General features: G+C 41.9%; 1 protein-coding gene and 1 non-coding gene across 3 annotated transcripts in view; one reads left to right on the forward strand and one right to left on the reverse strand.

Annotated features, from left to right (window-relative positions):
* Positions 1–1844: 1844 nt before the first annotated feature.
* The window catches only part of ZC3HAV1 (zinc finger CCCH-type containing, antiviral 1), a 57120-nt gene continuing 33356 nt past the window's right edge, over positions 1845–25608 (reverse strand). For both annotated transcript variants that reach the window (XM_070617888.1, XM_070617889.1), the window contains 6 exons: positions 22734–22854; positions 19225–19327; positions 15634–15724; positions 14737–14867; positions 14234–14364; positions 1845–6024 (listed from right to left, as the gene is read on the reverse strand). In XM_070617888.1, coding sequence (XP_070473989.1) covers positions 5762–6024; positions 14234–14364; positions 14737–14867; positions 15634–15724; positions 19225–19327; positions 22734–22854 — 840 coding nt within the window. In that variant the 3' untranslated portion in view covers positions 1845–5761. The remainder of the gene's footprint in view (positions 6025–14233; positions 14365–14736; positions 14868–15633; positions 15725–19224; positions 19328–22733; positions 22855–25608) is intronic.
* On the forward strand, positions 6068–6174 carry LOC139083147 (U6 spliceosomal RNA). The gene has a single exon (XR_011539716.1). It is a non-coding gene; the product is annotated as a U6 spliceosomal RNA (small nuclear RNA).

A 25608-nucleotide genomic window follows, 5' to 3' on the forward strand; every position in this document is an offset into this window, starting at 1 on the left:
GATAATTGGAGTATGGGAATAAATGAGATCATTCATGGGAAAGTGTGTAAAGGAAGAAAAAAAAGATCCGGAGCAGACTATTGGGCAATGTGGAGTTAGAGGAGAAAAGGGAGAAATCGGAGACTGGGTGAAGATGCCGGACTCACAAGGGGATGGAAACGAGAAACACAGGAGGTTGAGATTAAGGGTAGTATTTCAGGATTTGAGTTTTTAGGATTTGGGCAGTTCCTTCTAAGTTCTGATATACCCTCCAACTCAGACTCTGAAGCTCATTCTCAAACAAATGTTGATGACCGCTCCTGGCACACTTCTCTAGCACAAGCTTTTGAACACATCCCTCCAAGGACGTGCACTAATGTCACTGTCATAACCTTCTAAACGAAATCTGCCTGTTATGCCCTGTACTGTTTCCCAGCCATGTCCTTCAGCATAGCCCCGGGACCCTAACCACGCATTCAGCACTCAGCATTCATTGCCTTTTATGGTAGTGATGAATGAATGAAAAGCAAGAGGATATATTGGAGTATGTGAGGAAGCCATTTGGTTTAAAACTAATTCAGCCTGACCTTGTTTTTCCAGAAAGGCCTGACGTGGCCTGTTGAATGTGCATTGTACATCTGCTTTAAATATTTGCAATGTCCCAAAGCCAAGAATGATGCTCTAGGCATGTTGCCTCCCCATATCAGCATTTCTTTCAGGATAAGCATTTCTTCCCAGAAGCTAAGGACTGATTACCAACCTGCTGACCACTACTTGCTGTGCTCACCTTTTGACCTCTGACCTGTTGTGCTAGCTAAGCATCTCATGACAGTAGTAAAAGAGATATTCCTGTTGTACGTGGTGTCTGCTCTGTGTTCCAAGATGGTACATAACCACTCTGTATACCGCACTTCTTTGGAGTGCTTCCTCTCCTGGGGAAGGAAGCTCTGGGCTATGGTCCTCAGACCTGGCTCATACAAAGAAACTCACCCCAATTTTGATTTATGGATTGATTGTGGATTATTTGCATCGACAGTAGTTATCTTTACAGAAGTGAAGGTGTGACTCTGAAATGGCTGTGATCTAGCTTTGCTTCCCCCAAATGCTGGACTGAGGGGTTCCACCACAGAAATGAAATAATGGCAGATTTTCCCAACTGTAGGACAAAAAATCAAAACTTTAAATAGCATTTTCTCAAATGAACATTTCTGAAAAATTGAGAGCCTGCTATGACAAACTGAAAAACCAAATAGAACAAATAACTAATTGGAAAAACTCAAACATCTGCTCATGCTCGGTTTGATAGCATTTTCATTTATTTGAGTGTGGATGCTTTGACAGCAACGGGTTGGCTACACATTGTTTTCTTTATACTGAGGTCCAAAACAAATGGTAGTTCTACTTCACTTTAATCAAATCTATTCCACCATACAGGGATTTTCCTCCTCTCTCTCTCCATCCCAAGCTTTGTGATTAAAAAAGAACGAGGGGAGAAGGGCTTTTGAAGGGGTGACTGCTAGGACAATTCTGCTGGTAACTATTTACATTTTTAACTTTTGTGCCTCAGCCTGGCCCTGTTCCAACCTCCAGGACCAGTGGGAGAAAGGTGTGTCAGCAGCTTCTGGCCTGTCCTTCTCTAAGCTCCTAGACAAAAGATGTGCCAGACAACGGCAGGCTTCTCCGTCACCGCCACCCTGCCTTTCCCTGGCAGTGTGCTAAAGGCTCCTCAGTCATCGAGTCCCGGAATGATAAAGCTGGAACGGGAAAACACATCCTCTATCCCCCACTGAATAAACCGGTGTCTGCAGCTGATTATCTTTTTGGAGATACTTAGAAATACAGCAAATAAAGGCAGCAGAGCAAAATTAATATTTGTTTCTTTTTATTAGATAATCTCAAATTAAGCTTGAAGAATAAGAAGAAATACAACTCAACTACTGAAATATACATAGTTGAGCTTACTTTAATCAACAAAATTTATCCAATGTAACAAGTAAAGCACTTAACCAAGCATCACATGTGGCACAGGGAACAAGACAGGCTGGCTTACATTCTAATGTGGAAAGCAGACAACTTCAAGTTGGATAGATGCTATAATGAACCAAGCAAGGCACGAAGTATTTTAAAAACGGGTTTGAGAAGCAAGCATTCCATCTAATCTATAGGAGGACTCCTTATGGGGGTAAAAGTAAGCTAATCTAAGGATGCTAGATATTAACTAAGTCAGTGGTTCACTGTGGTATTTTGGAAATTGATGGGTTGTTAGTTTCATAATATTTGGGACTATGACTGGCATTGCGTAGGTGCAGCCAGGCATAACAGATGTCCTGCAGTGTATGGGTTAGTCCCACACAACGAAGAATTATTCTGCACCCTATACGATTTTCTAACGTCCTGCTGGACATTTATGTAGGAACTACAGCTCGCTTAAGAGAATAATAGTCATTTTTTTCCTCTTAGACAATCTGTAATTTTCTTGTCCTATTATCCTTATTTCAATTAAGGTAACTTCGCTCTTTCCCTTACCATATGCAGATAAGGTTTATAGGCTGTTAAAACTTACCCTAATACTGGTCTTCATCCTAGTGTCACCCATACCTCTAATCTTTCATTTTCCTGTACTTTACAGGAAGCAGCCTCTGATCGACTTTTAAATCCAAACCTATTCATTGTAAGTAGGAGTGTCTGTCTATCATGATGTCGTATAGCGTAGTCACGCCCGAGCATTTACATATTGAAATTCATTTCATCTTCATTATAAATTTATTTCCTTCTGTTTCTCAATTATAATAGAGTTAGGGCATTAAATTGATTTTTTAAAGAAATTCATGTGTGTAAGTAGAATATATAATCTCTGAGTCGTCACAGGACAGCAAAGGGGATGTTACAAAATGTTACCTCTCTGAAAAGGGTGACTTGATCTGATAGAGTTTGTGGGTGCCACCGTAGTCTGGGGGAGGAGAGGGCGCTACTGGCCTTGAGTATGTGAGAGCCAAGTATGCTGAACATCTTGCAATACGTCGGACAGTTCCTCACAATAAGGAATTATTCTGCACCCTATACGAATTTTGAATGTCTTACTAGACATTCGTGTATGACCTACAGCTCGTCTGCAAAAATATAGTATTTCCTCATTTTCTCTATTTCGACAATCTGTAGATTTTCTTGCACAATATCTTTATTTCAGTTAAGGCTATTTCGTTCTTTCTCTTATAGAAATAAGTATTATCATATGCAAAAAAGTTATTGTATCACTAGTTTCTATTCTAATGTCCACTCGTATCCTTGCTTTTTCCTTTTCCCATACTTCTTTGTACAGAATAGCTTCTGCTCTCCTACCTTCTTTAAGTTCAAATTTATTCATTATAAGTAGGTATAAACATCTGACTACCTAATTAGGTCTTCTGGTATAGTTGTGCCCAAGTTACGTACCTTTTATTTCCCTTTTATGTTAATATTAATTTTATTTAAATTTTAATTTACTTCTAAAATTGTGTTTAGGCAGAGTATATTACCACTGAATTGCATTTTGAATCTTTGAATAAAGTGGATATTACAAAGTATTTTTCATTAAGAAAAAGGCAGGAGTGCTGGCTGAGAACCACTGAGCTGGGGGAAAAGGGGTACTAAAGACCTGAAAGAAAGCCAGAAGGGCTGGTGTGGAAGAAACTAAATGACAGAGGGTAGGGAAGGGAGGGATCATGGGGGACCGTGATAATGATTTTGAACTTTATTCTAAAGGCATGATCAGATTTGTGTTTTGAAAGATTTATTAAATAAAAAAATTTTAAATATGACCATCCTTGCTGCTAAGTAGAGAACAACTTAGAAGAGGACAAAGAGATATTTAAGAGGGAAAACTGGACTTGGGAACAGCGTAGATGCGTAGGGGGAGGGAGAGGAAGGAGTCAAGGACCCCCTCTGGATTTCTGCTTGAGCGGATGTGTGGATGGTGACATCACTTCCTTATATACAGAAGGCTGGGGAGGAACTGATTCCTTTCAGGGAGGCAGATCGAGAGTTCCATTGTTCATATACTGAATTAGAGATGCCTGTGAAATATCCCGCTAGAGATGTCTTGTAGGCAGTTGGATAGAGTTGTATAAACTGCATCTCTGGAATGTGAGGGTCAAGATCAGGAAATGAAAACTCCAAAATGGAAGCTACTACCAAAAAAATAAGTGAATGAGAGTAACTATTTGTGGCAAGCCTCCCAGAAAATAACCCTACCCTAAAAAATCTCTATACATTTGTTACTGCTGGAGTCCTTTAAGCCAAAGAGTTGTGGAGATCTTTGCACTGATCTAAACTGACAAACAGAAAATCAACTCTAATGCTAATTTTTATAACGTGTCTGATGGAAGGAACTATAACAGGAAATTTTGGCCACTGGTACAGAATGTCGAAAAAGGAAAACTTGGAGGCTGGCCCCATGGCCTAGCGGTTAAGTTCAGCAGCCTGGGTTCAGTTCCTGGGCACAGACCTCTGCCACTTGTCAGAGGCCATGCTGTGGTGGTGACCCACATACAAAGTAGAGGAAGATTGGCACAGATGTTAGCTCAGGGTGAATCTTCCTCAGCAAAAAAAAAAAAGAAAGAAAGAAAGAAAGAAAAAGGAAAACTGTAAGGAGAAACCTGCCTCATAAGAAGGAAGGAACTCTTGGTCCGGGTACCTCAACTGCTCTAAAAGCTGACTGTACTACAATTCAGCACAATACATTATATTTAGAAAAAGAAGCCCCTTGCAGGTGCAAGGCCTATTTGGGGCACTGTATTCTTTGTTCTGATTCTGTGCTCACCAGGAAACAAATCTCACCTCGCTAGGGGGCCCATCCTTGAGTAAGATGGCCCTGCTCCTAATTCCTTGGTGAGCCTGATCTGCCACAGCGAACGACTACAATAGGACTCGGGTTTATCAGTCATGCTTGTGTGAATCAGGCTACTGCAACTCAGTCCCCCCAAAATAAAGACATTTCATGAAAGTCTGACCTGAAAAAAGCCTTCTCTGCAATCCTACTGATTAGAATATACACGTCTACTTTGCCATAATTATATAAAAACCCAAATGGGGCAATTAATTCCAGTTGGTTGCTTCTCTCTGAGCCACACATCGCAGCCCTTTTTATTGCATTCCAGAAAGAGTCAACCTGGATGGAGTCCCCTAAATAAACGTAGAGATAAAGAACTGCGTGCCCCGAATCAGTTTCACCACAAAGGGACAGCACAGCAGTTACGTCTGACCTCTACTTTTTCCCCTAGTGTGTTCTTAAGCATTTGTCCCCCAACTTTTCATCTTCCATCCACAGCTCTACTGTCTTATGAACTTATTTCAACAGGCATTTTTAGATTTCTCTTGAACTTCCCAAATTAGTTTTTTTTCAATTTAACCAAAGCAAAACCATGCCGTACAGTAAACTCAACGAGGAGCTGGGAGAAAAAGGTTGCTGCAATTACAGAAGTTTTAGAAATCAGTCTTGACCAGGTGCATCTAAGACAGTGGTTCCCAAACTTCACAACATATTTGAACCCTTAGGGGATTATACTGCTGCGGGGCCCTCAGCCCCAGACACAGAGAGTTAGCTGGAAGGGGGTGCAATCTGGACCCTGGAATTTTTTAAAGCTTCTCGGATGAGTCAGATGTGCAGCCAAGTTTGGGAACCACTGATCCCAGGCACTGGATAACTAGGTGGGGAAAGGTAAAGTCCAACTACTATCTGGGGAATCTGGTTCCATAAGTGGACCGAGTGGTTATGGCATTCTTTATGATGCTGTCTTCATCATTTCTAACTAATCACGCAGGGTTTGTCTGTTTCGGTATATTCAATCACATATTCTGGATAAATCTGATCTTTCTGGAAGATAACAAAAACAGAAGGATTACAACTTGTGTCCACACAGCTATGATACGGTGGAGGAGGGCTCGTGTAACTCATGTTTCCTTCAATAAAATCTCCAACCAGAACGCGGGCTGCAAACATAACGATGTCTTTGGGATCACCTGGGCAACTTTTATGGGAAATGATGGCATCTTTCGTGAAGTAATTTCCTAGAAATAATCAGAAAAAGAAAAAGGTTAAGAATTATTCTAAGTGCTCGCTTTGGCAGCACAAATACAAACACTGGAATGACCCAGAGAAGATAAGCATGGCCCCTGCACAAGGATGACTTGTAAATTCATGAAGCATTCCATATTTGAAAAAAAAAAAAGAATTAGGGGCCAGCCCGGTGGCATAGTAGTTAAGTTTGCATGCTCCACTGAAGCAGCCCAGGTTTGCAGGTTCAGATGCTGGGTGCAGACCTACACACTACTCATCAAGCCATGCTGTGGTGGTGTCCCACATACAAAATAGAGAAAGATTGGCACAGATGTTGGCTCAGTGACAATCTTCCTCAAGCAAAAAAAAAAAAAAGAGAGAAAGATTGGTGATAGGTGTTAGCTCAGGGCCAATCTTCCTCACCAAAAAGAAAGAAAGAATTATTATAAAAGAAGGTATGTAGTTTATAAGATTATTTACACATAATCAGATGATGGGCATTGACTAAGCGTATGTCAATAATGCCTTATGGAGTCTTACAAACTTTTCTTTGTACTTAAAAAAATATTTATTATACAAGTAAACTTAAATATAGTATATAACCCTACTGAAATAACAAAAGCATTTGCTACTGTGTGGGGCTCACAGTGATGGTGTGAGCCTGGGCACCATGACCAAGCGGCCCAATTTAGGCAGGGTGAGCTGAATTGTAACTGATGAACCAAAGATACTCCAGCAGAGGCCGTTTTATATTGTGTACATTTTAAGGAACAAAGGTCATTTAACACTGATGGGAAGGTCCTGGAAAACATGAAAAGGAGAGATGTAGCATGAGCAAGCAGTTCACTCCGGCAGAGCTTTTCAGACAGTTGATCCATCATCCTCAGCTCTGAAAAAACCTCTGATAATCACTGATGTTTCCATGCTCAGCAGATGAACAACGATTTCTGGACAACTTAAAACTTCCTAGTTTCACAAAAAAACAGCTCACTAATTGGGAAAAAATATTTACAAGCCACTTATCTGACAAAGGGTTAATCTCCATAATATAAAAAGAACTCACACTGATTAGCCACAAAAAAACAAACAACCCGATCAAAACATGGGCAGAGGACATGAACAGACATTTCTCAAAAGAAGATATAAATATGGCCAATAGACACATGAAAAGATGTTCATCATCGCTAATCATCAGGGAAATGCAAATCAAAACTACACTAAGATATCACCTTACACCTGTTAGATTGGCAAAAACATCCAAAACCAAGAGTGACAAATGTTGGAGAGGATGTGGAGAAAAAGGAACCCCTCATACACTGTTGGTGGGAATGCAAACTGGTACAGCCACTATGGAAAACAGTATGGAGATTTCTCAAAAAGTTAAAAATAGAAATACCCTATGACCCAGCCATCCCATTACTGGGTATCTATCCTAAGAACCTGAAATCAGAAATCTCAAGAGTCCGTTGCACCCCTATGTTCATCGCAGCATTATTTACAATAGCCAAGACGTGGAACCAGCCTACATGCCCAGAAACTGATGATTGGATAAAGAAGATGTGGTATATATACACAATGGAATACTACTCAGCCATAAAAAAAGACAAAATTGGCCCATTCACAACAACGTGGATGGACCTCGAGGGTATTATGTTAAGCGAAATAAGCCAATCAGAGAAAGATGAACTCTATATGACTCCACTCATAGGTGGAAGTTAGTATATTGACAAGGAGATCTGATCGCTGGTTACCAGGGAAAAGGGGGGGTGGGGGGAGGGCACAGAGGGGGAAGTGGTGTACCCACAACATGACTAACAAAAATGTACAACTGAAATCTCACAAGGTTGTAATCTATCATAACATTAATAAAAAAAAGAAAAAAACTTCCTAGTTTCATTTTTATCATTGCCAGCTGCTTTTCTGCCCTTTTAAAGGAAATAGGTATATGTTGCAAATTCTGATTTTTCTATGAAAAATTAGTAAGTCAAATGAATTTGTTTCATTTATGGTAACAAATGTTTAACACATTTTTCATTTATTTTTTTTTATTATTGGTTTTTTAAAAACAATTAAGATATTTGGATCCCAGAAATACTGCTTATCTTGATTAGGTCAGATACTGGATATTCTGGGTTAATGATGTTCAACTATATTTAGAATTTAAAAAATGATAGGCCAGCCCCAATGGCCTAGTGGCTTCAGTGGCCTGGGTTTGGTTCCCAGGCATGGACCTACACCACTGATCTGTTAGTGGCCATGCTGTGGCAGCAGCTCACATACAAAAAGAGGAAGATTGGCAGTAGATGTTAGCTCAGGGCGAATCTTCCTCAGCAAAAAACAAAACAAAACAATAAATAAAATAGAAATAAGTAAAAAATAGAATAAAAAAAATGAAAGACCACCTATACTGACCTACTGTTTCCAGTCCCACTCAGACAGTTAACAGCTTGGTGGGAATCCTCTCACACCTGTTTCTATGTATTTATATACATACACGCATGCACCTATTCTGACACAGTTTTATGCTCATTTATTTGATCACAAATAGGATCATACTCTATGAACCGTTCCATAACTTTTTTCCACTTTAGTCCTAGAAATCATGCTATGTCAGTACATCTAGCCCCCCTCATTCTTTTCAACGGCTGCATAGGGTTTCATTGTATGGAGGTATCATCATTTAATGTAACTACTCCTGGATTGATGAAAACATAGGTTGATTTCACTTTTTTGCTATTACCAACAACACTTCTAAATAAATGTTTCTAAAAACATCCTAGTAAGTACACCTTTGAGAATCTGTATGAATATTTCTGTTGAACAGACTGCAAAAATGGCTGAGTCAAAGAACATGAGCATATTAAATTTTGACAGATATTGCAAATTGTCCTCCAAAAGTGGTCTAAAGATTGAATCACCACCAGTGAAGAAAGTCTTGTTTCTCCACATCCTTGCCGACACTGGATATTATCTGTCCTTTAAATTTCTGTCAATATACTAGGCAGAAAAAATTATATGGTTTTAACATGCATTTCCCTGAATACTAATAACATTGAACATCTTTCCATATGCTTATTGGCATATTTCATATGCTTTTTCTCTGAACTGCTTTTTCATATCTTTTTTTTTTTCCTGTTGTATTGTCTTTTTCTTACTGATGTGTGACCAAAACAAGCTTCTATTCAGGAGACAGTACGTCCACCAGGATCTTTTTGCAATCTTATAAAGTGGACCAGTAGATAGCTAGAAAACGACTAGGACACAAACAAAAATCATCCACCCACCACACTTCTATTGTGCCACCCACTCCAGCTCTGTCTCTGCCAGTGACCCTCCTTTCTAGCTAGTTCCAGCTCCTCAGTTTTAACAGATGGACAATGACAGCTGCATTCCACACTGCTCTGCCATAGCCTCTGCAAGCATGCTTGGGGGAGAGGCTGTGCCTTCTTTATTTGACTTATTTCTCACTGTGACGGAGACCCACAACATATTCTGATTCACACTACTCATCTACCTCATTTCTAAAGTGTCTGCAAAGAGCCATTCTTTTTTTTTCCAAGTTCCAGAACTTCTAAACAATTGAAGCTAATTTTGGAAAGAAACCTTTCTAAAGCATATATATCTGTCCATTTTTTAAATAGAACGAATTCATTTTACCCTTTCCTGATACAGCAGATGTAGATATGAATTCTGATACATAATGTTACAACATAGGGATGCCCTCTTGAGTTACTAGGGTGGACAGAGCCATTTACTCCTAAACTAATGGCCCCAGCAGGAGAAAAAAATGTTGCGTTTGTGTCTTGCAGATCACTTCCCCTCATTCCCCACCTAAAAGCTAACTTTCTTCTTGCTGCCTGCCCCTAGCATCTCTTTACTCCCATTCCACACTTGCTGGGCTGAGAAAAAAAAACACTGTTTCTGAAATAAGGCTAAATGGATTCTGAGGAGCTCCTAAGGAAAAACATACATGATCTTCAGTATAGGAATTTATGACAACAGCTTGGGCTGCTCATAACACAGTTGTTCACTCTTGCAAATTCTGAGTTACATTCCAGAAAGCTAACATTTCCAGATAAGTGAATTCCAGTTATGCATGTAAAATGTGTAAAGTAAACAGTATGGAGTTACTGGTAAAAATAGGTTTGACTTAAAGCAAATGGAATTAAACATATAGACAGGAAATTCATCCAATTTCATCCATATTTTTCTTCAGTGTGCGTTTTAATTGCTTATTAAGCCATAAAACCCATTTTCAACATTGAGATAGTAGTACATTGTTTTAATGGCACTGGATTGCTTTTATACTCGTCAATTTTTTTTCTTTTTATAAGAAAGTCTGAGTACTGATTTTTCAATTTTTATCAATGATAATGGAATGAAAGACTTGTGAAGTCAATGGAAAATGATTCTTTATACAGGTACTATAGATCTTTGGAAAGCAACTTTATCATTCTCCATTCAGAAAAAAATTAACTATTATCCTAAACAACTGACTTTTTAAATGAAGCATCAGTTGTTTTTAAATCATGCTTCTATAATCCTCTTATATAACCCAGAATCTACATTTGCTTAAATGATCCAACCCTAACACCCAACTTTACAGCCCACTCTCCTAAGATCTGGACTTTGTCTTGTTGCAAATAATCCTGACAGAGAATAGATCTCTCCTGAACCCCAACATCCTCTTCATCCCTTCTGCTACTACCTAGATCTAGGTAACCTCATTTCTGGCCTGGATTCTTTTCTTTCTTTTTTTTTTTTTTTTGGAGGAAGATTAGCTCTGAGCTAACATCTACTGCCAATCCTCCTCTTTTGCTGAGGAAGATTGGCCCTGAACTAACATCTGTGCCCATCTTCCTCTATTTTGTATATGGGATGCCTGCCACAGCATGGCTTGAAAAGTGGTGTGTAGGTCCTCACTGGGATCCAAACCAGCGACCCCGGACCACCAAAGCAAGCGCACGAGATTCTGTGTTACCCCACTGGGCTGGCCCCTGGCCTGGGCTCTTGAAACAACCTCTTCGCTGTTCTCTCCACCTGCAGTCTTGGTCCTGTCCACTCTTTCGCCACATCGCAGCCAGCGTCATCATGTCAATCCCTTCCTAAAGCCATTGGCTGGTTCATGGTTGTTCTCGGAATAAAACCCACCACTTAGCATGGCTTACAAGGTCTTCCAGGATCCAACTCCAACCTGCAGCTCCAGCCTCAGCTTTTGTCATTCCCACCACACCTTAAATGTGCCATGCAGGCCACAGCCTGCCCGGCCTTTGTCAGTTTCTCGTCTTCATAAACGCTCTTCTCCCAACTTTTTTTTATTTTTTATTTTGCCTAGCTAGCTTTTGTTTGCTCTAAAGGTCACACTTAGACTTCACAATATGCTGCTTTTCTGTAATCTACTTTGATTCATTTTTTTCCTTCATTCAGTATAATTGATGTAATGTGATAATACTGTCAAAAACATTGTGCTTTTTTCTTTATTTTTTTGCAATTCTTTATACATAACCATCTTTTATTTAGCCAGACACATTTTTTTTTTGCCTCAAAGAGAATTAGAATCATTGAAAGTAATATATAAAGAAAAAGGAGAAATCATGGTCAGCTTCTGATTTGCAAAATAGGATCTAGAAATGCACTACAAAAAAACAGACTTTGTTAACTAGAAAAAACTCTGAATAAGACCAGGGGAAGGAACCCTCTCTAGGTTGAGTCAAAAAGAGACAAGCTGGCTCTGACTCAGTCCTTCAGGGACCTCAGCCCCACCATCCTGGGCCTGGGCCAAGAGGGCAGTGAGTGGCTAGAAGTCCGAGGTGACAGAGGAGTCCAGTAGCAGAGGAAAGCAAGTGTCCCACCCACTTCCTGTGTAGAACACCAACATTCCAATTCTCTGTGGATTCTTATGGGTTTTCTACATAGACACTCATATTATCTTCAAAAATAACATTTTTGTTTCTTCCTTTCCACCCACTTAGCATCTTGAGGCACCTGGGTTGCAGAAGCTTAGGAGATTTGATAGCTATTGTGATGCCTGCTGCACTCTGGATCCTAAATACGTTTCCTGGCCTTGTATGCCTCCCATCTAGCCTCTGGCATCCAGTCTGTACCAGGACAGATCCTTCTTTGCTTAGCTGCCTCCAAACATGTGCTTCCTTTTCTATTTTCACCTTGCTTCTACTTCTAATCCAAATCTGAGTTTTTATAATCTCCTCTGACTGTTAAGTTGGGTGGCTTTTACCTACCACTGCAGTTCTTATCCTCGGTCCAGACTGACCAGAAGTTCTGGCCCAACTTCCCAGCTCTCACGGACTCTCTTACTAACCTGTCTTCCACCATTATCCTCCATCTCCCATTAGAGGCCTGGTTTCCACCTCCAGTTTATCAAGGTGGAGCCCAGAGCCCTTCTATCTTTGCAGGCATGTCTAATTCCCCTTTCACAGCCACACACTAAATTTCACAGATAACAGCCTAACCAGAGTGGCTGCCCACGTGCAACAGGGGGCTTTGTTCTCCCTCAGAGAGTAGCAGGATCTTTGAGATCTACCACTTGGCCTCTTTTAGGATTACTGCCTGACCTCTAGGATTATTGGCCCAGTGGTTCATATCAGTCTATCTAGCCGGTACCAACAGCATCGTGGGTGATGGGAACGGAAAGCCAACGTTAAAAATAAATGCAAACAAAACAAAAACACCTCCTAATTCTGTGTAACAGGAGACAAGCCAAGTAGCAGGATCACTCCCTGACCTTCACAAGGGAGAGGGGCCTGGGAAAAAGGGCAAAGTTCCTTGAGAAACACCTTGCCTGTCTGTGAGAACTGCAGACTACATCCTTGCCTCTTTCTTCCATGCTGCACAAGGATGTTCTCTTGGCTGTTAATAACTCTCCCCCTTCACCAAGTTAAAGGAAAAATGATAGCAAGTGAGTAATACTATTCAACCACCTAAATATTTTGAGAGGGTTTCAGTACTGTTCCGTTTATTCAAAAAGGAGAAACAGACTAAGCACCTGTCACTATCAGAGCCAGTTATGGCCCAAAACTGGGAACATATATAGTATACCATATTTCCATTTTCTAGGATAAATATTTGAGCTCTGACATAAGAGAGACTCATGAGAAACCGAAGGGTTTAAATTTCACCAATGTCATATTTCACTCAAGATGGTTACCTTGCTTTCTCCAGACATTTCTAGGTAAGTTTTAGTGATGCATTTGAACTTAATAAACTTATGAAATTCTCATCAAGTCATTCCCCAGCTCAAAACCTTTCATTAGCTTCCCACGCCCTTAGGGTCAAGTCTGAACTCTTTACTGTGTGGCCATATCTTGCACCACTTGTTCCTTACTCTTCACGATGACTCTACGTGGCAGGTGAACTATGTGCCTTTTCTTGGGAACACCTCTCCAGCCAGGTTAGGTGTCCACAGGGCCTGTTCTTTTCATCCACTGCAGCCACGTATTTGCAATCACTTAATTATGTGAAACAATTTGGGGAGGGCCATGTCTAACTTGTTCACCACTGCATCCCCAGCATCTAGTGTGCAGAAGGCACTCAAAAATATTCACTGATTGGCTTCTTGCTTTTTGGGGGTGTGTGTGAATTTAACTTAGTTATATGAGTTGAGTTCACTTTGAACCTGTGATAAACTATTACTTGTTCCCTTAAGATGAGCGACTCTGGTTTTTGTTTGTTTTTAAGAGTTGCATAAAGGAGTTTAGGAGCAAAAAGAAAGAGCTGAAAAGATTTCAGGTGTGGGTAGACCTGTGCCACTTCAGGTGAATCAGCATGGTCTGAGATGGGGAGAGGCTTCTTCTCCCATCTGTAATTAGAACCCATCAGTGGCAACAGAAGGCAACTTCGGACGACTTCACAGGGAAGGACATAGGTCAGGAAGAGCCATAGCCAGAACTGGGTAGTCATGGTGGGCAACGTAGCCAACAGGCGGAGAAGTTTGCATGCATACATGGACTCTTTGGTCACTCCCCCCCAAAAAACCAGAAAACAGGAGCAGGGCTAAGGTGCAGCAATCAGGTCCCAAGTCACTTTAGCACTCTAATTTGGGCATTTAAGGTTAACATGAGCTCATGTTATGAGCAAGTTTCCGTGACAGAAAGCCTGGACATGCCGGCTGATACAAAATAATCACATACACCTCATAATAGAAGCACGGGTAGCATCTGCGTTATGACTCTACTAGTTAGGCTTCTCTATTCCAGCACAAACCTTGTCCATATTTGGTTTCATGAGCTCCATGTAAGATCCAGTCAAAGTTATTCGCACAGATAGACTCCACGTACGCACGGCCGGTTGCACAAAACAGGATTTCTTCATTTCTATTCATCTTCATTTTTTTCCTAATGGAGGAAATGTGAGACTTAATGCTGAGAACATTCCTCTCCCACTCTGGCTAATAACATTAATCCCAACTAAAGTCTAATCGTCTTAAAATTTTATTCCACCAGCTTTCAGAATGGAGCTGCTAACGTTAAGGCAACAGGTGTAAAAGAATAAATTTATCAAAACTTTTAAATGACAGACATGTGAAATCGTTGAATTGTAAAACTAAAGCTGAAAGAGAGAAGCTCGAGTTTACATAATAAAAACAACCACAGATTGAAGAAACTGTTGACTATTAAAATAAACCAGTGCATAAAGATGTTAAAGGATAGCTCTTAAGTAATCCTTTCAAACTTTACGTAAAGACACTTGATAATGTGGCCACCAACCTTTCAAAAGTATTCCAGAGCTTTGTATTCTGAATCTTCTTTATCTTTTCAATCTTGAAATTTTTCATGGAAGCTTTAAAACGCTCACTTATTTTGGCATATTCTGGATACTGGTTATGAATCTCAAACAACTAAAAAAATTGTAAAATATAGAAATGTGAAACAGAAAACATTAAAAGCATGAGCTTTCCACATGTGTGGCCCCCTATGCTATGGAGTATCCTCACCAGGCCTCCGACAGCAGGTGGAATAAGCTGGTTTAGAGCTTGTACACCTGGCAGTTCATTCCAGTAATGAACTAGATGGCACTGGTCCCATCTGTTCAGGCCGAGGAAAGGCAAACAAAGCATTTTGCCTAAAGGGAAAGGCAGGTCCCCCAAGGTGTGACCCAGCGAGCTCCTTGCACAAAGCCAGTGCAGGGGCAGAAGCACTGGAACGTGCCCAAGGAGCCCAAGCAGAGCGGCCTGCCCCCAAAGCTAGAGCACGACGCGGAAGCTAAACCACTTAGGAAGTCTCGCCCCAACCAGGCCAGGTGACGAGGTGAACCACAATTTGTTTGACTCCCATAGAAATCTGCTTTTTTAACTCCAATTAATGGACAAGTCTCTGAGTTCCACTTTTCTCGTCTGTAAGTAGAGAATCTAATATAGATCTCACAGGGTTGTTGTGAGGATCACGTGTGGCTGGACTCTGGAAACAATGAGGTGCCCTGTTGAGAGTAGTTGTTCTCTGGGAAAGTGACACGATCACCATTTAGATGTCTGCCTTTGAATCTTGATTCAAGAGTTTTGCGGAAGCAATTCATTCATTCATTCACTCAAATACACTACTTTGTAGTGAAGTATTTTTTTCCCACCTTTAAACAATTCACCCACCAAAAAAGTAAAAAGCAAGTACCTCATATCCATTCAAGGGTGGGAAACCCATGTCCGACTGATGAAGAGATGTTGAGGTTAAAGGCTCTGATTGGGTCTGCGCCAGTTGGTGGCTACAAATAAGAGAGAGTAAGAATTCACTTGGCTCCCTGGTCCATGTGCCCAAGTGACTTTCTGTCCTTAACTTCCAGCCACTGAGCCAAGATTTCTCAGAGAATTTTTTCTTGGAATTTTTCTTTGGACTACATCCCTGCATATTCCTGGTATAGATGTACCAGTAATCATGCTTTTATAAAACACAGTAATTATTCATACTAAGGCAAACTAATTAAATGCTATTTTCCCATTCACTTATAAAATGTAAAAGCATTGATTCTTTTTGATATTTATGTTCAACCTTCAAAGTCCTAATATGTTAGCATTAAGTATGTCTTACACTTTTTTTTTTAAAGATTTTATTTTTCCTTTTTCTCCCCAAAACCCCCTGGTACATAGTTGTATATTTCAGTTGTGGGTCCTTCTAGTTGTGGTATGTGGGATGCTGCCTCAGCATGGCTTGATGAGCAGTGCCAAGTCTGTGCCCAGGATCAAAACTGGCAACACCCTGGGCTGCCGAAGTGGAGTGCACGAACTTAACCACTCGGCCACGGGGCCGGCCCCTGTCTTACACTTCTTTGTCAAATGATAAACATTTGAGTATATTAGGGGTACGGGGAAAGAATCCTGTCTTTTCTGTATGAACTATATTTCAGGGTAACCATACATTTTGGGGTTCTCTACATGACCCCCCCCAACTAACAAGTACATAAGGGTTTGTTGTACAATTTTCTCTAGTTTGTTTAAGTTTGAAATTTTCCATAATGAAAAAATTAAATTTAAAAAATGCTTTAAGGAAAAAACTCTTTAAAGACCCTCTTTTGTAAAATGAAAATTCTTTTGGAATGAGAGAGATTGGCCCCAATTTATCTGTATTTTAAGCTCAGATTTCCATACTGGATGTGTATAGTGCAGAGCAGATTAAATTAATACGTGTTAAGGTGCCCACCAACAGTGAAGTATGCTATAGTTCCTTTCTCTTCAGACTGCCCAGCGTATACTCACGGCTCTTACTCCATCTGAAAGCCAGTGGGTTTCCTCTGGGCTAGTAAGAGCAGGCTTAAAGCTGGTTTTCATCATGACCTCCCACTACCATGGTTTCTCAGTTCATTTTATTCATTTACTCACTTATCTACCTATTTAGTATGACTCGATACCATTCATCATGCAAAACATTTCAAAAGCTTTGAGGAGCTGATAATTGTGGAAGGGAGGGAAGTGGGTGGAGGGCTGTCCTAGGGAAGATGGTTACACAAATACTGTATTACAAGGTGGAATGGGGTAAGTACCATAAGAGACTTACAAAGTGTTACTGGAGGACTAAGGAGAGGATTGGAGGACAGTCTCAAGGAAGGTTTGTATGGGAAAAGTGGCATTTGAGCTGGGCCACGAAAGATGCCGGATTCATAGGAGTGGTGGGGAAGAATGTTCCTGGAGAAGGGGCAGAGCAAATGGAAAAGCATAAGCCAACTGTGACATATGTAAATTATTGTGACAATGGACTGACTCCATGAGATATTTGGAAATGCCACAAACCAATTTCTTCCTTTGTAAATATATGTGCACAGAAAGAACCATCCAGCTCAAAGTCAAGAAGGTACACAGTCTGGACAGTTTCTGCTGTCCAGCAAAGCAACAAAGTATGGGCTCACTGGTTAAGACTCAATGGGAGTATAAGAATTATTAAAAAGTCAGAATTACAGGTTGCTTTAAGGAAACGCAGTTTAAACAAAATTTTGTTGAGACATTCTGCCAGAATCATTTGAATGAATAAGTAGCTACAATGATCTCGTTAGTTGCCTCAGTGAAAATGGTACCCCCATCCCGTCCTCCTGCTCTGCCTTTCCCCCTCACCTAACACTTAGCACTAACTGAAACAGTTACTCAGATTGTCTCATCCACCAGGATGTAAGCTCCATGGGGCATGAACTTGACCCCCCAACCCAGCCATACGTTTACTTTATTAATCTGAATATTAAAAGGACTGGAAGGGATCTTAGATGGCTAAGCCAATCTGGTTAATTCTAGGGAGTTTGAATTAAGGAATTCAGAGAAAATTAGGCAGTAATGGCAGGAGGTAATGCTGAATGGATACGAAGATTGGAATTCTGAGGTTAAAACTGTCAAGCGTTAGCCAAAGTATTAGGAGATCTGTAGATACAGATATATAGGTATAGATATAGATATGGTCACTGAGTCTATTAATAGCAGGAGAATAAAAATAAGAAGAAAAGCTGCTAACGTTTACTGAACACCCTGATGTGCTGGCCACTCTTCCAAGGGTCTTGAATGTATTCATCAAGCAACCTTGATGAATGTGCCAGTATTAAGTCCATCTTATTTTATTTTATTTTATTTTGCTGAGGAAGATTTGCCCCTAGCTAACATCTGTGCCAATCTTGCTCTATTTTGTATGTGGGTCACTGCCACAGCATGACCGCTGACAATTGGTGTAGGTCCACACCTGGGGACAAAACCCAGGCCGCTGAAGCAGAGGGCATTCAACTTAACCAGTAGGCCACGGGGCCAGCCCCTGGCCCATTTTATAGATGAGGGGTTGCAGAGTGATTCATTTGTCCAAATCCACACAGCTAATGAGTAGCAGGCAGAATCTGAAGTAGGGATGCAGATCCAGAGTCTGGGCCGTGAACCTGGTCACAGGTAAAGATCCAAGACCCCAGGTTGCTCAGGCTCTGAAGCAGAATTGGAACCGACGCCCATTCCTGGGGCCCTGAGAGAGCTCAGTTCCCGTCCTTGGCTTCTTACAAAATGTTGTTTTCCTTATGACACCACGTTCATCCTTTTAGTAACTTCCCTTTCTCATGAAATACCTTAATTCTTACAACTGAAAGAAGCTAATTAGAACACCTTGATGTTGCACCTGTCTTGAAGTCTGTTTTACGTAACCACACATCACCCAGAAAAAAAAATCCAACTCCAAAAATGTTCACGAACAAAGTAGATTTTACTGAGTTTCATGAGCAGACACAGGAGAGTTACAGTGAATCCCCCACAGCAAAATTTCCTTTACAAACCCCCTTCCATCCACTTTATCTTTCTCCAAAGCCCTTGCTCGGCCAGCTACCTCGTCCCTTGTTTCTCTCCATCTCTTTCTCAACCTCCACCCTCTAGAAAGCCACTCAGCAAAACTAAAGATACACAGAAGAACCCACAGCAAAACTAAAACCCAGCAACTGTACATTTGATTATTTTCCAAAGAAACTCCATTAAGCCAGCCACTCACAGTGGAAGAAGCTGAGGCCCAGGGTATTTAAGAAACTTGCCCCAAGTCCCCTGGGAGTTAGAGGAAAAGCCAGATTTCCTGCTCTAGAATTCTTGCAGTCACACTGTGCTGCTTAATAAGTACCTTACTCATAGATAATGCAAAAGGAAACTGCACTGTCACACAAGCAGGAACATTTCAAGAAAACAGGATCCAGATCCATGAGCCACTCGATGAGATCAATGCATGAACATCTCAAACATCTGCCAGCAAGCAGTGCCTCAGAACACTTACTCTAGCCCACTTTTAATCCGCTCCACATCCCGGTGAGAGACAAACGCCGGCCTTCTGACAACATCCTTTTGGGTCTTGGAAGCTGTGTTTGTCTGAATCATCCCTTTAGACGGAAAAAAGAAAACAAACAAGAATCAAGAATTAGTCCCAGAAAATGACTTACTGTTATTTTTCAGAAGCTAGTAACACAGCAAATATTCATGACTGAAGTGTACATGTATGAACAGAGAAAATCCTTCTGGATGGAAATTGCTCATGATAAAAACTTGAATCCTTCAACTGCCCTTATTATAAGACCCAGCAAACAAAAAGGTAAATGAACAGTCTGCAATTAGTCTAATCTGGAAATCAAAGTCAGACGGTAAAGAGGAGGGCTGGGGCAGCCAGATAACAAGACACCATCCATGTGAGCTGCCCGAAACCAGGCATCAGTGATTACAGTTGGAATGTGGTAGCTACATCTTCAAAGTTTTTTCTTTTTTTTTTGAGGAAGATTAGCCCTGAGCTAACTACTGCCAATCCTCCTCTTTTTGCTGAGGAAGGCTGGCCCTGAGCTAACATCCGTGACCATCTTCCTCTACTTTATATGTGGGACGCCTGCCACAGCATGGCTTTTGCCAAGCGGTGCCATGTCCACATCCAGGATCCAAACCAGTGAACCCTGGGCCGCCAAGAAGCAGAACGTGTGAACTTAACCGCTGTGCCACCGGGCCGGCCCCCAAAGTTTTTTTCTATATTAAGTGTGAAATGTCACTTTCAATTCATGCATGTTGTAGACTTCTGTCCAAGCTGCAGCCAGAGTGATTTCTTTAAAAAGTAAATCATCATACATGCTAGTGAGAACGTAAAATGGCACAACCACTTTGGAAAATAGTTTAGCAGTTTCTTATGAAGTTAAATACACACTGCCTATGTGATTCAGCAATCCTACTCCTTGCTATTTACCCAAGAGAAATGAAAACCCATAGCCACACAAGGACTTGCATTTGAATGTTCCTAGAAGCATTAATATACAATAACGAAAAACTGAAAACCCGAATATCCATCAACAGGTGAATGGATAAACAAACCACAGGATATCCTTACAATGGAATATTACTCAGCAACGAAAATGGAAGAACCACCACACGTGCAACAACATAGATGAATCTAAAAAACGTTATTCTGAGTGAAAGAAGTCAGCCATATGCAGAGCACATACTGCAAGATTCTGTTTATATGAAGTTCTACAATAGATAAAACTAATCTGTAATGACTGAAAGCAAATCAGTTGGGGTGGGGGAGACTGACTGCAAATGGGCATGAGGAAGCTTTTTGGATTGATGGGAATGTTCTGTATCTTGATTAGGATAGTAGTCGCATGCATTTGTCAGCCTCATCCAACTGTACACTTAGAACGGCTGTATCTTAGTGTAGCAATTATGCCTCACTGTAGTTGTTGTAAAACAAAACAAAATAAACAACAACAAAAAGAACAAATCAGACCATGCCACGACTCCGCTCAAAACCTTGTGGTTTCCAGCTTATAAATATCCAGCTTTTTATCTCTGCTCTCATCTCTTACAGACCTTCTTATTGTTCTTTGAAACCTCAAGCCTGTGTGCTGCCCACAGCCTTGGCGCTAGCTCTGCCCTCTCCTGGAGCGCCCTCCTTCCCATGTGCGTGGGCTGCGCCCTGTCTCCCAAAGTTTCTCCCTCGGATAACAGTAGGTGCTCTCCCATGACTCCTCCATTCTCTCGCTGCTTCATCACCTTGCCCCATAGCTGTCATCAGTTTCTGAAATTGCCTGGTTTGCCAGCACCTAGAACAGTGCCTGACACACAGCTGGCACGCCAATACTAGTTTAATGAATGAGAGAATACAGGAAATAGAAAAAAATTGTCTGGAACACTGCAAACTGCTCTGAACTAGTTTCTATGAACCAGGTGAACAAAATTATTGGTCAAAATAAACAAGGTACATTGCTTCTCATCTCTCCATCACCCTTTAAAATTGTCAAAACAATAGAATACCAAAGAAAAAAATGTTTTAATTTAAGTCATTTTTAATTTCACCACCCAACAGAAGAGATTTTTATTCTTCTCTATTGCCTTGAATTCTTGGTCCACATGCATACATTGTTGCACTTCTCAGGCACATTAAATTTTTTTAAAAATCTTTTCCATTTTAAAGATAACACAAACAGAAAAGTTCAGAAACTTAAATTTGGGGTTCTGATTTTTTCATTTAATAATATCAAATTTCACTTTCACTATATTGTTTTCATAACCATAATTTTTAACAACTACTCAATACTCCTCTGAAATTTAAGACCCTAATTTGTTTAGTCACTACCTTACTGGTCCACAGAATATTCCTCTATTTAAGTACTCTAGACAAGGCTGCAATAAATATCTTCATGCCCATAGCTTTTTTTTCTTCTTATTCCTGAGAGGATGAAAAAATAATTATATTTTGGGGCTTGCCCAGTGGCGCAGTGGTTAAGTTCGCATGTTCCACTTTGGCAGTCCGGGGTCTGCCGGTTCGGATCCTGGGTAAGGACCTACGCACTGCTTGTCAAGCCATGCTGTGGTGGCATCCCATATATAAAGTAGAGGAAGATGGGCACGGATGTTAGCTCAGGGCCAGTCTTCCTCAGCAAAAAGAGGAGGATTGGTGGCAGATCTTAGCTCAGGGCTAATCTTCCTCAAAAAAAAATCATATTTTAATAACTCTTGATATGTATTACCAGGTTGCTTTCCAAAATAGTATAATGGTCCTTCAAAGCTACGTTACTTAACACAGTAATTGGTACAGGGCTCAAATCTCAGATGCCACCTGGGAATGTAAAGGACATGAGTACTTCCAAAGACTCACAGAGCTGGTCCTGAAAGGGCGAGTATCTGACCATATTCAGGGAGCATCCTGGGGTATAGCTGACGGGATGGTACATTCAGAGGGAGGGCAGTTCCCACCCTGATTTCTTACTAAATACAGCAGACAGATTGGTAGAAGCTAACCAGAAGATTTTCCCATGGTGGCTCAGATGAACATGGCAGAAGGCAAAGTCTTTGGTCAATGTGATGGATAAAACCATTGACCTATGATGAAGCCCAAAAGAAACAGCAAAGTTCTAAAATTCTGAAGGCACCCACAGGCCCGGGGTCTCTGTTGCAGTCATCAGCACCTGGAAATCCTGCCTCAGCCTGGGAAGCAGCCCACCCAGAATCAGCAACTTAGAACAGCAGAGCTGGACATACCCCCACAGACCACTTAGTCCAGTCCCCCCATTTTACAGACAAAGGAACTGAGGCCTAGAGAGGCCGGGTGCTGTTCCCAGGGTTGCACAGCTACTGTGTGTCCGAGCCGAAGCTCTAGAGCACGGGTCTTCTGATCACCACTGGCTTCCACACCACCGAACTGCTTGCCTTGCTAAAAAGAACCCTGATTCTGGGGGTAGCTTACACATCTGCTCTGCTCCCATTCCCGCAAGTACATCGCGTGCTGGATTCAAACCAAGCAAAACTTACCTTGGAAACTCAGCTCGTAGTTCCGTGAACCCGCCTGAAACGGCACCACTCCTCTGGGACAGCAGAGAAAGAAAGACTCCAGGTATGAAGAGTCGATGCTCGAACTTTCCTGATTGTCTGTCTAATTACAGAAAGAAAAAAAAAAGGTAACGACTTCAAGGGAGGTTTTTAAGAAATCCCTACCATTGTATCTTATATAATTTTATTTCAGCCATGGCATTTGAACAGAAACACATCTGGCCTCCCAAACCAGATTGTACAGGCTTCCAGGTTGGAGTCACCCCACAGCCTTTTGTCATCTTCTTCATCACCGGGCTAGGAGAGAGCAGTCTCCTGCAGAAACTGACCATACGCTTGGCGGATGCCTGAAAAATAGAGCTCTTTGCAATAGTCTCTTCACACCTTCCATAAATATGACCCAAGTGTACAGATCACTTGTACCCATGGCACAGACATCATGTCCACACTGGCTATCTAACAGAATCCAACACTCCAGCATGAAACAGAACACACAGCTCTCTTCACCTATCACCTGACGAGAAAGCACAGTTGAGAGCTGCGGTGAAGGCAGGTGAGGCGCCAACAGGTGTCCTGCTATCCGAACGTAAGGGACCTACTCCTTCTCCTCTGCCCTGAGCCAGCAAATAAAATTAACCGAGCCTCCACTCAGTCAACAACATGGAAAAAGCACCTGGATTTGCACCGACTGGGGCTAAAATGAAAGGGGGGAAGAACATCCCCAAATGAAAAGATAGAACCTCTGGTCTCAAGGCCTATATGAAGGGTCTGAACATTAGAATGGGTGGGTAAAGGGAAGTCTATTGATTCTAGCCAGGGGGCCGGCTAGGCCACCATTCCACTGTCCCCATCCTATGGCAGGGGTGCAGACCAGGGCAGACAGGATGTAAGCCCCTAACGGCATGGGTTCCCAATATTAATGGTGAGGAGATACTTGTTCCTTGTGATCTAGAATGGAGGAGCTAATGACAAAAAATCCTGCTGGCAGCTGGTGGTGGGAGGGGGCTCCCAGTCCCTTTAATGACATTCCAGACTCTGCAGCTTTCAGCTACACCGCCCCCCCAGCCCCTACCCCATCCCCCTAATGGAAATGCCTGCTGGATGTAAGGGGAGGGCACCAGAACGAAAGCATCCAAGGAAACGGCCCTGGGTGGAGAAGAGCCTGAACCAGGTCCCTTTAGCCTAGAGAGGAACATGGTGGGGGCGGGAAAGCTGGGCTCGAATATTTGCGCACAGTGCAAAGTGGGGATAAACTTGAAGATTTCAGGAGGTAGAACCAGGACAAATGGGAGGAAGGGACCAGAGGGCCATCTTTAGCAGAACTTTCTGAATTACAGCATCCAACAATTAAGTCACAATACGAAGACTGTTGCAACAGCGGCTGGGACACTATCTGTCAGCATGATTGTAAAAGAGACTGCCCTCTGGCGTGGGCAGTGGGAAACTGTTTCCATGATCAGATGATGTGCTGGTAAACCATACACCTTCCTCAGACCCCAAGGAGCAGCTAAAGTGGGCAAACCCCTGCGAGCACAGGGTGGGGTGAGGCACCCCAGTTTGACGACTCAAATCTCTGCCTTCATCTCCCGTTCCCGCAGCTGAAGCCTCGTATCCATCAACTGCCTGCTCAGCTCTGCAGAACCCTGTTCCCGGCTGGAAAGAATCTACAAAGGCCAGAGCCTTCAAACTTTTAACAGGAGCGTGAATCCCCCAGGCATCTTGTTAAAATGCAGACTATGATTCAGGGGAAGAGTTTTAGATTCTGCATTTTGAACAGCTCCCGGGTGATGCTGATGCGGCTCGTCTGTGGACCTGACTTTGCCTAGCAAGGCTCCAGGGTCTAGACCACTGCGATTCACTAGAACTTTCTGTGATGATGGAAATGTTCTCTGTGTTGTCCTATATAGTAGCCACTAGCTATATATGACCACAGAGCACTTAAAGTGTGACTAGTGCAACCATGGAACTGAATTCTTAATTTTATTTAAATTAAATTAAGCTTAAAATTAAATAGTCACATGTGGCTAGCTGCTGTCAGACTGAACAGAACGAGGCCATTAAATCAGTGTCTGAGCATCCGGACAGCCTAGCATAGTTCACTCAGGCCTTCCTCTGGCCCTGCCTTCACACTGGACTCCAGTTCTGAGTGGACAAATGAATGGCAGAGCCTTCAATCCTTTATCCTCCCAGAAGACTTGAATTTATGTCTGTTTCAGCAACCAGGGCTTGGCTTTCGTCCTGTGCCTACGTGACTGCCTTGATCTCGGCTTTCTAGAGCTGTGGCTTGCCCTTGCCTTGGGCAATTCTCTCAGGCCATGGTCTCCCGCCCCTGGACCCCAGCTTTCACCGCTGCTGAGCTTCGCTACCTGCTGGTAAACATCTCCAAGGGTCTGGAGCTGCACCGCCTGCCAGATGCAAACCCCATGACTACCAGGCTCCGTCCTGCCCCACTGCTGCCTGACTGCCCAACTGTTTAATTATCACCTCTCCCAGGCCCACGTCCTCTCCGTGTCTACCGTCTATGTAGATACTGGTCCTGGCTAAGCACCTTAATTCCCATATATCAATTCTACCTTCCAGAGAGTTCACTGTCAAAGCATATGCACCTACCTTTTGTTGGTAAAAGTTTCTGTTCTCCTAGTTCCTAATAGGGAGGTTCCTAACCTGGAAAGCTCAGTTGCCTAACTCTTATTAAAAATTCAGTTACAGGAAATAAAACCTGTAGGGTCCTCTCTGAAGGCCATACAGTCGCCTCTTTTCTCTAAATATTCTAACCTATACACTGGATCAAACCAGGCCACCGAAGAGCTGAAAACATGGACCACAACACATGGAACCGTGAAGGAGACCAGGCTGC

The sequence above is a fragment of the Equus przewalskii genome, chromosome 4 (genome assembly GCF_037783145.1).
Source record: "Equus przewalskii isolate Varuska chromosome 4, EquPr2, whole genome shotgun sequence".
Taxonomy (NCBI): Eukaryota; Metazoa; Chordata; class Mammalia; order Perissodactyla; family Equidae; genus Equus; species Equus przewalskii.